Source organism: Vicia villosa, linkage group LG4 (genome assembly GCF_029867415.1).
Source record: "Vicia villosa cultivar HV-30 ecotype Madison, WI linkage group LG4, Vvil1.0, whole genome shotgun sequence".
In the NCBI taxonomy this organism is placed as follows: Eukaryota; Viridiplantae; Streptophyta; class Magnoliopsida; order Fabales; family Fabaceae; genus Vicia; species Vicia villosa.
The window spans coordinates 152328579-152343764 of record NC_081183.1 but is presented as its reverse complement, the minus strand read 5'-3'; the positions used below and the strand labels follow the sequence as shown (position 1 = coordinate 152343764).

Sequence of the window (15186 nt, the reverse complement as noted above, 5' to 3'; positions counted from 1 at the left end):
TAGAATTGACATTCGAAAACTAAATGATTCATAATCGTTTTCAATATACCTCATCACTAATGGTAATGAGCTCCGAGGGCCATGCAACAAATGATCCTATTGCATCTCGCAGCAATGTCGTCTCTGAGACCATGTCAGGTACCGGTAGCATCGCATCATGATCTAATACAACATCCACCGATACTTTCAGGTGTCCATCCGGGAGCGGTCTATGGTGAAGTAAATCTCCCAAAGTGTTGTGCACTTTTCCCTTGCCAACTAGTCGATAATTCGGTGACGATAAGTATAGTTGGCAAGATGAAATGCCCTAAACCAATAGTAAATATAAAGTCATTATCATTACCTTGGGAAATTTCCTTTGACAGTTGATACTAGCCTTATCACTAGTTTCTTTCACCGATGAAGTGTTGCACTTTTCTCTCATATACATATCTTTATCTCTTTGCAATTCAGAGACTTGTGCTTGCAATTCCTGCAACTTTTGCAACACTTCTTCATTGGTAAGATTTGATCTTCTCCTAGGACTCTTGTAAAAAGAGGTTGGAGTCACACCATGACCCTTACCCCTCACCCGACCGGGATACTCAGGAGCATCTAGTGCTCTACTAAGTACGCTCCCCTCACCGGTGGATACCGATTGCGACAAGGTCTCCTGTAATTCATTTACATTTCAATAATTATTAGTGGAGATAAAAAATTATTTATATATTAAAAAACATTTGATTTAATTAAAGACACAGTATTATACTTACACATTCAGTATAAACTCTCTGAACATCGGGATCGACAGCTTGATTCTTGCCCACACGAGCTTCCTTCCACAACACATGTACAGGAAGTGAAGTTTCCTCACTTTTAGTCTCCTCTAAATATGCATTGACACAAATGATAAAATCGTCAAATAAAACATGCACATTTAGACAATTAATTAAAACGCATTTCTATTTACTTACAATTTTATCCTCTAAGCGTGCATATCCCAAACGCCCTTTTTTGTATGGATACGCGGGTTTGGATGCTCTCGCACTATTCGTGGCACTCCTTTTCCGAAAATCTTCATCTCTTTGCTTTACAAACTCAGCCTAATCTTTTTCATCAATGAAGATCTCATACTTTTTTGGCCGTCCCGGTGCCTCTTCAAGAAAGTTTCCATCTTTATCCTTAAGATAGGTGTTTGTCAAAAAAGCTTTCCACCCTCTATATCTTTTGCCGGCCAAACTAAGTATGTAGCGTCTACGATCATCTGGTATCTCAAAAGTCCTCTGCAAAAAAACATACGCATAGTGTGTTAGTATAAGTAATTTAAACAATTTATCGTCAAGATAATAACAACAATTACCCATATATGATATATACCTGAAGCTCGTCCCAAATCGCTTTTTTTTCGCATCCAACTCTAAACTTTTCAGATTCCATTTAGCTACGGAGACCGGAATATGCATACGAACAAGTGTACCAATATAACTTGTCAACTTTGCAGAATTAGGACCAATTGCTTGATTTTCAGAATTCCATTCCAATCGGTATACTAATCCTTGGTCTCTATGTCGAATGATTCCCTTCATAATGGTGATGCCTCGTGCAACTTCTTTTGCTTCAGTATCAGGTGGAGCATTTGTATCCGGAGCATCTCTTTCTTGAGCATCTCTTTCTTGTGAGTTTCCTTGTGAGTTTTCAGGTGGAGCATCTCTATCCGGAGCCATTGAACCTGTATCAAACAAACTAAAGCACATTAGTACACTATTAATAAGCTAACAATCTATACAAGTAAATCGGAAATGAAATCGGTACAAATCAAAATAAGCGTCAAAAAAGAAAGTTGTCGGAATTGAACGAAATTTACATGGCTATGGTAAAACGTCCCCACGGGCTCAAAAATAAAGTCGGTTTTCCGAAATTCAGACCCTAAGCCCGACTTTTGATTACGGGCAGAAGCAAAACCGATAAAAAAACAGTCCCGAAATGTAAAGATAAATGCATGAGCAGCTCCGGAATCGTCAAAATAGTATAGTTACATGCAAAGAAGTCAACAAACGGATACATGGTTCAAAAGTTATGTACAAAACGAGAATATGCACCAAAATTGAATAAGTACTATACTATTGAATAAAACAATCGGTACAAATTGAATAAAGCAAATTAGTCGGAATATGTATACTATTACCTTTATCACTAACGTCTCTTTCTTTTCTTGGTAGGATTGTGTTCTACGCGTCTCTTAACAACGCGGACGGTTGGATTGATCCAAATACCCTCATTATGATCATTTCTAGTACAAGATTCATTCTCATTTTGATCGTTTCTTGTACAAGATTCAATGCCAACACCATTATCACCTTGATCTTCAATGTTTTCATCAACTATTTTGTTAGATAAAAGCACTATAGACCATTTCGTACTTGTCGGATCATTGACATAGAACACTTGTTTAGCTTGAGAGGCTAGAATGAAAGGCTCATCTTTGTACCCTACCCTATTGAGATCCACTTGCAAAAATCCTGACTTATCCATTCGTATGCCACTATTATTTTCAACCCACTTGCAACCAAATACAGGAATCTGAAACTTCGCGTAATCAAACACCAAAATGCGCTCGATAACCCCAAAATATGACAAATTTGCAAATTTCGGATTTAAGTCATTCGCACTTGATATGTGCATTGCTTCAGCTACCAAGGTAACACCACTATTTTGCATAGTACTTTTATCATCCTGTTCTTTGGTATAAAATGTGTATCCATTAATTGCGTATGCGCTATAAGAAAGCACAATTACACTTGGACCATAGGCTAAACATCTCAACCTTTCTGTCACTGAAGCAGGATCAGAACGATAATTTGAATAAATATGATCCCTAAACCACGGTATGAAACTTCGATTGTGCTCTCGTACTATCCAGTTCTCATTTCTATTTGGATTTAAATCTCGGAGAACAACCTAGTGCATTTCAACATACGGCTCAACCTCAATCTCATTGTGCAGAACATACAAGTGCGCTTGATCCCGTTCGACCATTGATACTGTCACAACTTTATTTCCAATTAGCCTTTTTCCTTCTTTTTTTTCGACAATATGAGATTTGGGGAGTCCAATTGATTGAACATTTGACAGATATTCAGTACAAAACTCAACCGCTTCTTCAACAACGTATCGTTCGGCAATACAACCCTCCGGTCGACTTCTGTTTTTCACGTACCCTTTTAATATTTTCATATAATGTTCAACAGGGTACATCCATCTCATATAAGCTGGTCCGCACAATTGTGTCTCTTTCACAAGATGAACGACTAGATGAACCATTATGTCAAAAAACGAGGGAGGAAAATACATTTCAAGATCACATAAAGTAACAACTATCTCTTTTTGCAATGTCGGTAAGATCGCGGGATCGACCACCTTACTTCAAATAGACCTGAAGAAAAAACACAACTTAGTTATTGCGCTTCTTACTTTTTCTGGCAGAATAGAACGTATACCTATTGGTAAAAAATGTTCCATTATAACATGGCAATCATGCGTCTTCAAACTCTTTAACTTGAGGTCTTTCATGGACACAAGTCTTCTAATATCTGAAGAGTAGCCTTCTGGAACTTTAACTTCACTGAGGAACTTACACAATGTTTTCTTCTCCTTTCTAGATAGAGTGTAAACAGCAGGTGGCAGATATGTTCGTCTTCCTTTCGTCACGGGTCCCAATTCAGTTCTCATTCCCATGTTTACCATGTCCTTCCTTATGTTAAGGCCATCCTTAGACTTTCCTTGTATATTGAGTAACGTACCTATGACGCTGTCAAATACATTTTTTTCAATATGCATAACATCCAAGAAATGTCTTACGTACAACGACTTCTAATATGGAAGTTCAAAAAAATTGACTTCTTCTTCCACCCACCCTTGACAAGTGAATGTGCAAAAGGCTTGCCAAACTGAGTGCTCATATCTTTCACCTTTTCAAAAATTTGATCACCTGACAAAAAAGGCGGGGTTGTACCATGTTCGGCCTTTCCATTGAATGCTTTTCTCCACCCACGGTAGTGATGATTAGAATTTAAGAATCTACGATGGCCGAGAAAGACATTCTTCTGACAAAGCTCCAATCGTGTCGTATCGGTTTCGTCTTCACAAACAGGACACGCCTTTTGACCTTTATTGCTGTACCCGGATAGATTTCCGTATGCTGGAAAATCATTAATTGTTCCAAACAACATCGCCCTCAAGTTGAAACTTTCCTTCCTATACCCATCGTAAACCTCCACACCGTTCTCCCACAAAAACTTTAAATATTCGATTAAGGGTGCCAAGTATACGTCTATGTCATTCCCTGGTTGTTTAGGCCCAGAAATTAGCATAGATAACATCATGTACTTACGCTTCATACATAGCCACGGAGGTAGGTTATAAATCATAAGAATCACAGGCCATGTGCTATGCGAGATACTTTGAATACCATGCGGGTTCATCCCATCAGTAGACAATGACAACCGAAGGTTTCTTGCTTCTTTTCCAAATTCAGGATAATCAGTATCAACTTTCATCCATTGTGGTGAGTCTGCCGGATGTCGCAACTTTCCATCAATAATTCTTTCATCTGCATGCCAAGTCAAGTGTCTTGAATAGGTCTCACTACGATACATGCGTCTAAATCTCGGAATTATAGGAAAATACCATAAGACTTTAGCAGGAGACAACTTTTTCTTATATCGAGGGGCACCACATTTAGGACACTCATTCAACGCTGCATACTCGTTTCGAAACAAAACGCAATCGTTTGGACATGCATGTATCTTATCATAGCTCATGCCAATAGAGGACAACATCTTTTTGGCTTCATACGTTCGATTGGGAAGAACATTATCCTTTGGTAGCATATCTTTCATAAGGGCTAATAACTCTGTGAAACTTTTATCCGACCATCCATTGTCCGCCTTTAAGTTGTACAACTTTAACACCGCAGACAATCTTGTGAATTTTGAACAACCATCATACAACGGTTTCTCTGCATCGCTTACCAACCTCTCAAACATTTTGGGACAATCCGCAAGATCTTCTTCAAGCGCTTCTGCAATCTCTTCGACTCGATCGCAATCGTATGTGTCTGTGCAATCGTCGTTTGAAGCATACTTCCTATTACAACTCGACTCAGCATTCCCGTTACTTTTCTCACCATGCATTGTCCAACATGTATAACTTCTATCAATTCCAAACCGTAGTAAATGGGATGCCAACTTATTCCCGTCAACCTTACCCCCATAACAGCAACCCAAGCAAGGACACGGCATTCGAAGCGGGTCTTCGGAGTGCGCAACCGCAAACTCAACGAATTCCCATACCCCTTTCTCGTACTCTTTCGATAATCGGTTTGAATTCATCCATGTCTTATCCATGTCTTAATTAAGCTAAACAAAAACGGTCAAACTTTCACTCTTCACAAGTAACCCCTATGGCGAATTCAATTCACAAAGTTAGTAAGTTCATCACTTAACGATTAACGAAATTGACATCAAGAATATTCCACATGTCGGAATAATGAGTATTACTTAATATAATATAAAAGTTACAAAGTTAGTAAGTTCATCACTTAAAAATCAGAGAATATTCCACATGTCGGAATAATGAGTATTACACTCATGTCTTAATTAATTAAGCTAAACAAAAACAACTAATTATTAAGGAACAGAACGGTATAATGCATTTCTGTCAAAACGCAAAGGATACACGGAATGAATCAGAAGCAATAAAACGCAACATATTACTTTGGCGAGAGAGAACAATTAATTACCTGTATAGTAGTAAGCAACTTCTTGAATGAGATCAAACTTTCACTCTTCACAAGTAACCCCTATCTAGCAAAGATATTCCTAAAAAATATAAAATAAAAAACTTAATTGAAGAATATAAAAATTAGGTCATAATTCATAGCTTAAAAAAATCAGCATTGTATCATTATGTCAAATGCATTCAAATTCAAGTAAACTCACAAACTAACACAATTTTCAAACCAAAAATGAAACAAGATGCAAGAAGTCACATTGTACCATGAGAAATTGGGTTCAAAACAAGTTCTAAATCCCTAAACCAACATCCCGGACAGCCATGATATACGTATAAATTGGCTCTCAAAATTCACTTCAAACAAGTTCAAGATGAAAGAAAGTAAACTCAACCATAGCCAAAAGATCTATCGATCAACCAAAATCATGCATATTCAAATATCAAAGCTCAACGATGTCTTTAGAATCAAAATCAAATAATATCAATACAAAATATGACTTAATTCCACCTCAAAACATGAGATCAATTCCAACCACCTTTGAATCAATTAACTTAGAAACCGGGAAGCCACTACACCAACCTATTAACGCATACTTAAGTTCACTTCAAACATGTCTACACAACGAACTCGGGCAGCCATGAACATGAACCAAAACCAAAACTCAAAGAGAAGCACAATATCATTCAAACCCAATCTAATACAATATATGGATTATCAAACACTTAGCAAAAAGAACCACCAATAGTTATACTCAAACCCGACACATAACTATGCTAATGTGAGTATTTCGAGCCATACAAAACATGAGAATTGAAGGCGTGCTCTAAAGTAAGGTTAGAAATACAACTGCCAAGTTCTTTATGTTATAGTAGTTAGCTTTACCGGAATTCTAATGAAAGAAAAGAGGGTTGAATTGGGTATCTTTAATCAAACAAAAACGTGGGATTTTGGTAACAGCAAAATTTACTTTAGAATAATAAAAGAAGAATTGTGGGTAAGGGATGTTTTACGAAGCACTGATACAGCAGAACCAAATACAATTATTTTCTATCCCAACACTCCAATAGAGCCACACAGTCACCATTCGTAATTCATACAAGACTCAACCTTAGAGTTATCCAACAACCATTTCTACTTCGTAACAAAATACTAGGAGCTAAGTAGGGAAAATATATGCATTCCAAAACTCCTAAATAGTCTAAACCACATAGTAGGTAAATTGAATGTATCTCAGAGAAAGAACCTTTACCTGTATGTGTCTCTCGAATAATCTGAACAAAAGCCCAGAGTTGAACAAGCGACGAGCAGTGTCGTTGAGAAGAAGACGATGAGAACAAGCAAAGAGCAGAAGACGATGAGAAGAAGACGATTGAGAACGGAGAATGGTGGCTCACGATTTTATGAGATGGTGAGTTTTCTGAGTTGAAATGGTGGGCAACGATGGAAACGATTTGAATTCGATTTTCAGATGAAACGATTTTCTGAGTTTTCTGAGTTCAAAGATTTTCAGTTTTCTGTGGGCAGCAATGAAGAAATTAGGATTTGGAAACGATGAAGCGCGTTTAGTATAATTTGTTTTTAAAAATTTTAATTTTAAAAAGGGTATGACAGCGCTTTTGAAAAGCGCTTTCGTAACTAAGGCTATACCAGCGCTTTTTAGGATAAAAGCGCTCTTGTACCCCACCCCCTATAAGAGCGCTTTTGAAAGCGCTTTCATAAGCCCCCTATAAGAGCGCTTTCAGAAAGCGCTTTCGTACCCCCCCACTATAAGAGCGCTTTTTGAAAGCGCTTTCGTACCCCAGCCTATAAGAGCGCTTTTTGAAAGCGCTTTCGTAACCCCCCACCTTTAAGAGCGCTTTTTTAGCGTGTTTTTTTATTTTGTTTTTAGCGCAACCTATACCAGCGCTTTTTACTAAAAGCGCTTTAGTAGGGGTGCTGCTAAAAGACAAATTTGGTATAGTGACCAATATGTCTATAGTGACTTCTATTATGTCTTGTTTACTTTTAAGCTAAAACACTTTGCCAAGCTTCATGTTCGGGGATTGTGTGTCAGTATGTTTATGCTGACTTCTATTACTCCATTTGTAATGGTTGAGCTCTGAGATGTATAGATAGAGGCCAAAAAGAGATGACAGTAGAAAGAACAAGATACTGAGAAACTAGTGAATGGCAAGTTCAGTCGATCTCATAAATAGTACAAAGACTTAATAGACGAGTTCTTTAAGCTTAGTGTAAATTATATAACTTAATCAGATCAAAATTTTAATTTTAATTTATTTATTTTCCGGTCTAATTTCAAGTTATCTAGCTGAATTGAGTTTGAGTTATCAAATTATCCGAGTTATTTGCGAATTTTGCCTAGTCAAATTCAACCCTAATGTAGTAATTGATCCATTAGATCAATTATTATTAGGGACAACTTCACCTTATTATTATAGAAGATATAAAATGGTGACAAGGATCCGACTTGTGTGGCATATCGTCTAGCGCACCGTCCTTGGATGCATTACATAGTATGCACAAACCAAAAAGTAAACGCCACGAAACTTAAATAAAAACACTTTAAACATTCCTACTAGTACTATTTTTCTTCTTCCCAACCATGCAAAAATTCATATGCCCCTCCCTCTTGTATACACCTTCCGCATATGTTGCCAACAATCCCATCTTTCCGGCAACTATTCTGTCAAATTATACCTTCTCTAACAGACATCTCTGCTTCAAAATATTGATACTCACGCTCTTAACTTATAAATTATTAATTTATAGTTTTTACCAACATAGATTTTAAACTCTCGCGCAGTCGCATAAAGGTTTTTGCAATTTCAGTTAACATATATGTTGTGACACTGATTGCAGTCGTCAAAGTGTGAATTAACCATAATTTATTAAATAACTTAAAAACGGTAAATAACAATATTGATATCAGTGTTTTGTCGCGTTCCTTTTCCCCCGTCGCGAACGTTTTTAAAACTATAACTAACAATGAAAAGTAAACGCTTTTTCTGAAGGTGCATGCATCAATATAGAAAATCAAATAGCTATAGTATACCCTTTTTCAATCTCTTAATTCTTATTGTCCTCTTGAAAAAAAAAGAACAAGTGTCATCATACAATATTAATACAGAAGTGATACAATATCAACGTGGAACTTTCTTTCCACAGCATTCTTTCACTGTAACTTGCTTGCGCTGAATGTATATATAATCAATATATATAGGTATATCTATATAATAAATATAGTGAAGATGACACCTTTTAGGTACATAATTCCTCAAGGTTGTGACGAAGAGAGATGGCAGTGGAATGACATGGAATTGGGTTGATCATTGTGACAAGGTGAGGAGCCAGAAGGAGGAACAAAACCCTTGGGAAGCATGACAGAGAAAGGTCCTGGCGACTTCATCATGTTCTTGTTCTTGACTATCTTCTTCTTCCTATGTTTCCTATGCTTCTTCATCATCACGTTCTTGTTGTTCTTGTTTCTGTTCATCCTCCTCTTCTTGATTCTTTCTTGTCTGCTCAGAAACGTTGGAGGGTCGGCGTTAGGGTTGGCGTTCTTGAGGTAGAACACTTGATGGTAGTGAGATATTTGAGGGATGTGTGAAGAAGGGTTTCGAGGTTGAATCTGTTGGTTGTTATTAGAGGAATGTGAAGATGAAGAAGAAGAAGATGAAGATGTGTGAGAGATCATGAAGAAGAAGATGAAGAAGATGATGATGCATTTGAAGGGAAGAGTGAGATTTGCCATGTGTGAGAGAAGAGGGTATAGGAAAGTGGTGCATTTGTGTGGTAAAGGAAAGAAGAGTTATGGAAGTGAGGTTGCACTAAGATTGAGAATTTATGGGAATTCCAATGGGTTAGTGTGGCTTTTTAGATGAAAAATAAGTAAGCAAAGAAATGGTCAACTTGTGGGATCTTGATCAATATGAAAAGTTTATATCGTATGATTCAGTGTTAAACTAGAAAAAAATTCAAACATTGTGTAATTAGGTTTTAGATTTGAATTCAAATTAAGATAAGAATATTATTGTCTTCTAGTTCGTTAAATATTTTTGTAAATCATATTAAAGTGTTAGTAATAGACTTACAAGTATAAATTAATTTTAACACATTTTCTAATTGGTTGTGAAAGTACTAAGAATTATCTCAAAAAAATTATGAAACCCTTATTAAAATAAAATAAATTAACTTACAATTATTTTAATAAGTAGATTTTTATTTTATTTTTCTTAAGATTTAGTCATTTTGTTTGATTTTTATTTAAGAATTATCTTGAATTGGGCCCAATCCTTCATTTGATGAGTTGAAGAATTGGAGCTCAATTTTTTTTTTTAAAAACAAAAGCAAGTACAAAAATGAGTGTCTGAGTAAAGGCAAAACCTCAAACCTTGCAAATTTCAAAATTAGGTAGATCTTGTTTGTTTCTCCTGAAATCTATTAGATAAAATTTAATTTTAAAATTATGATTTGGAGTAAGTTACTCTTAGAGAAAGCTGATCCCCAATATATATATATATATATATATATATATATATATATATATATATATATATATATGGAGCGTATCCGGTGAGAACGATATCTATTGTGAGAAACAAGAATTAATAATATCAATCATCGGATTTAATTAACGCTTAAGATTTATTTATTCATATAGAGAAAATATTTTCTATTATACTTAAGATCTTAACAAGAAAATCTTCTCATAAATATTTTTCTATTTGTTATTCTAATATTTAGAATAAATCAAGGACTAACTTTTTTTCTATTTTTAGATTTGACAAAATTAAATAAGTAACAGAATTTAAATTTTTAATTTTTCCCAACATCCAATATGCAGCACAATTACTATAATATTGTTAAAATGGTGGAAGTTATTTGAAATTCTCCAAATTATAGAACTTATATAAATAAATAATATCCTAACTTGCAAATAAACAAATTAATCAAACTAAAATATATTATCTAATATTTTTAATCAAATTAAAATATAAGTAATAAATAATTAATGTATTTTTATTAAAAATGGTCACGATAACAAAACTTGTAAACATAAAAAATTTCCTAACTTGTAGATAAATAAATTAAGCAAATTAAAATATAATAATTTCACATTCTTTAATATATTTAACCAAATGAAAATATATCAATGTGTTTTTATATAAATGGTCACAATGGTAAAACGTTCAAAATAAAAAGTTGATTTTATTTATAATATTTTTAATACTTTAAAATTAATATAAGCCTTAATTTATATTTTATAATTATAAATTTTATTCATTACATAATTATAACTATGGGTCTGTTTGGTAAAAATAGCAGTTGACTGATAAGCTAGCTGATAGCTTATAGCTTATGAGTAATGGCTGATGACTGATGACTTATAGCTTATAGCGGATGGTTGAGACTGATAGCTTATAAGCTCATTGAAGTGTTTGGTAAAATTGGCGGTTTAATTAACTTATAAATGTAAAATGACATAAAAATATTTAATAGATAATTATTTTATTTTAAATTAAAATAAATTATAAGGGTTAAAAATGAATTTTAATTAAAATAATAAGGATAAAATAGGAAGAAAAAATAATAAGCTATAAGACATAAGCTAAAACGCTATTTAAAATAGCGTCTGGAAAATAAGCTATAAGCTAGTAAAATAAGCTATAAGCTCGTGATGAAAAGACCGTTACCAAACGGGTCTAAATTATCATATGAGCTTATAAGACATAAGACATAAGCTTTTTTTTTTTTGACAGAAAATAAATGATATTCATTCATTCAAATCGATAGAGTACATCGTTGCAATACAAATTCAAAATCGCCAAAAACAAAAAGGATGAATCTGCGAACAAATCCACAGCATCCATGTTAATGGCATAAAACAGCAAATTGCATATGCCTACAAATATTAATGTATTGACTGTATTGAGATGTCCGAAATATTCATGCTTCCGGATCTGTAGCGTTGACGGCACCAAAGTCATTGATTGAATCTGCACTAGATCGAAACTAATCTTTCAACCTGAAACAAATGAACACCGCACAAAAACGGAAAAACAAAATACCCGCACAAAAAAGAGAAACCAAAATACACCACAGAAATATGGGAAATCAAAACAAACGATGACCCACGAAATCACAAAAAAGACAAAAAGAAAAGGTGTGAAAATCACTTATTTAAGTAATAGATAAACAAAAACGATTTGGAGGGGTGATTTTGGATCAAAATTGATCATAAATCACCCCTCTTTGAGAGAGAGGAAGGAAAAAGAAGAAAAGTGACGGTTAGGGTAGAAGAGGAGGAGGAAAAAGAAGAATTTTATTTGAATGACATAAGACATAAGCTATAAGCTCAAAAAGATGTCTTACCAAACAGAGCTTATATTGATCTATAATTTATTTTCATGAAAAAAGTTGAATGTTCTAATATATTGATCTATATTTTACAGTATAAATAAATATATGATAAATAAAATCAACTTTTTATTTTTGAATGTTGTACTATTGTGACTATTTTAAATAAAAATTCATTATTGATTTATTGTCGATTTATTCATTTGAATAAAAATATTAAAGCATTTTAGGTGATTAACTATTTTTTTTGTTTTATTTTTTTACTTTTAAAAGTTCTATTACTTTGATCCTTTTAAATAAAATCACATTATTGATTTATTGCCTATTTGCATGTTAGGATATTATTTATTTTTATAAATTCTATAACTATGATCATTTTAACAATATTTTAATAATTGTGGCGTGTATTGGATATTTGAAAATTAAAAATTAAAAGCCTACTATTTATTCAATTTTGTCGAATAAAATAATAGATAATGTTAGTCTTTAATCTATATTAAATATTAGAATAATAAATAAAAAATTATATATGGTAAGATTCTATTATTATAGAATTTATAAATTAAACATAATTCGATAAGGTGATCTCTGTATGGAATAAATAAATCATAATCGTCAATTAAATCTGATGGTTCAGATTGTTAGTTATCGTTTCTCACAACTGATATCAGTTCTCACCAAATACGCTCCCTATATATATATATATATATATATATATATATATATATATATATATATATATATATATATATATATATATATATATATATATATATATATATATATATAAACTATTATTATTACTTATTATTTTAAGGATTAAGATTTTCCCAATATTTTTGTACGGCTGTGATTGCACCGACCATTTTATGTGGTCTAAAATGAATCCAAAATTGTATAAATAGGGGTCATGTGTTATTAAGAAAAACATCTTACAATGCCTCAGTTTTTGTTTAGGGCATAAGTGTATTTCAACGAGGTGAAACCTCCCGTTGAGTTTTTACTCACGAAGGGTATCACATGTCTCGGCGTCTTGAGATCTAAGTTAAATGATATGTTGCCCGACACCAAGAATAGAAAAGTGAGTAATATCGAGTTTATTGCACCATGAATTGATACTGATGGAAGTATGAAATATGATCGTATTGAGCATAAGAGTGATAGAGATTTGAAGGGTTATGTCCAGAACATATCATCGTAAGTTAGCTAAGACCAATCGAGTTTAATGCAATAATTACTAGATATGTCGACGACATAATCAAGATATTGAAATGTCCATAAACATCTGATAATGTTTAGGTTTTCTTATTTGTTATTGTTTTGTTAAGTTATGTAATCGTATGTCTAAGTTATGTAACAATTTATCATATGTTAAGTTATGTTCAGCACACATCTATGGAAGTGCCAAAATGTTATCTAATAAACCGTGATGTGCAAAGTGTTGAATATTATTGAATGTATAGAACTATATTTCTCTAAGATTGTGTGTAACTCAACTTATCTAATGATAAATAGTGTTGAATGTAGGTTCTTAAGCATTTGTAACACTTGATGTACTAAGAATAAACTATTTTCTGTTTGTTGTTATTTTTCTCGATCCTTGCTATAAGCTTAATTAGTATAGTAAAATGATGTTGGTTATCTTAAACCCTAGATGACTTGGTCAAGATTTGGGCCATGAAAAGATTATACAATGTGGGCTGTAAATTAGGTACACATGAATACAAGATTAGGACAAATATAAATACAACATTGACAATAGGGGTGGCAAAATAGACTGTGGCCCGCTGAGATTTTGGGTTCTTCGTCCACCAAAGCTCGTCCTGCCAAAACTCGTCGCCCGCCAATGATCGCCCCGCCCGCCAAAACCCACCCCGCATATTCGTTCAGCCCATCCCGCCTTAAACCCGCTATTTTTTAGTTAATTCTAGTAATTCTAATTCTTGATGGTTTCACTTTATAAATTTATTTGTGAATATATTCAACATTTTTCTAAGTAAAATTTGTTAAAAAGATGCTTTATAAAAAAAAATTCTAAATAAGTGAAATATTTAATTGAAAGATAAAAATCTATTAATCTATTAAAAAATGAAAAAATATGCAGGCAAGCCCGCCAACCCGCCACCTTGGCGGGGCGGACTTGATTTTTATGCCCATTTCTACTTGGCGGGCTTGCCCGCCGCTTTTTTTTTTGCGGGCTTAAGGCGAGGCGGGGCAGGATAGGGTGGGCAGCGCGTTTTGCCACCCTTAATTGACAACACCGGTAAAGGTGATTTGAACCTACATACAACTAAAAAAGATGAAGTGTAATTGATTATTTGAGCGAGTTTTGATTTACCCCATCCATAATTAAAAAACGTTAAAAAATTATAATTTTTTTAAATTAAAAAAAAATTCACGTGGATTTTAAAAAATAAATAAATAATTAAAAAATTCCACCTAAACAAAAGCCACGTCACATAAGGGGCCAAATAAATGAAATTTAAACATTACAAGGGGAAATCCAATTTTTTTATTGGGAGATAAATCGAAACTCGCTCATATTGCAAGAGGTAAAGTCTATTTAACTCCAAAAAGTGAGTAATATTCATAGAACCATAGTTTCGATCACCATCTTCATTAACAAAATGTGTCTCAATCCTTATATTTTTATTTTCCAGTGATATTTGTGTTATGGTGTACGACAAATGCGACTCCAATGACCTTTTCCTCAACAAAGATAACAAATATTTTGTTTAGCTTTTCTACTCGGACTACTCTTTTCATTCTTTTCAAATATTTTTCCAATTTTGGTGAAAAAACATGTTCTTATTATTACCATTGCGATTGTGATCAAAATCAAGACCACGACAAAAATTTTATTATTTTGTTCGACCATAATAAGATATGATATCAAGTCAAATTCTTTTCCTCGATATTGCTGTTGCGGGAGCACAATGGATACATGAAAACTGAAAAATATTTTTTCTAACATATCATCTTCAATTATTTTTTTTCCACATAATATCAATTTAGAAGTTATTCTAAACATTGCAAAATTATAATCACTAACACGT

General features: G+C 33.5%; 1 protein-coding gene and 1 long non-coding RNA gene across 2 annotated transcripts; both read right to left on the bottom strand.

The window, feature by feature from the left end:
* Positions 1 to 349: 349 nt before the first annotated feature.
* Positions 350 to 1268, bottom strand: LOC131599966 (uncharacterized). Its single transcript, XR_009282963.1, has 3 exons — positions 950 to 1268; positions 753 to 865; positions 350 to 652 (listed from the first exon to the last, which is right to left on the bottom strand). It is a non-coding gene; the product is annotated as an uncharacterized LOC131599966 (long non-coding RNA).
* Positions 1269 to 9047: 7779 nt separating this feature from the next.
* Positions 9048 to 9524, bottom strand: LOC131598091 (uncharacterized). The gene has a single exon (XM_058870725.1). The coding sequence runs from the start codon at positions 9522 to 9524 to the stop codon at positions 9048 to 9050; it is 477 nt and encodes a 158-aa protein (XP_058726708.1).
* Between the last annotated feature and the right edge of the window lie 5662 nt (positions 9525 to 15186).

What these genes read in the sequence shown, in the direction of transcription:
- LOC131598091 (XM_058870725.1), bottom strand. Translation starts at nt 9,524, where the DNA reads ATGGCAAATCTCACTCTTCCCTTCAAATGCATCATCATCTTCTTCATC.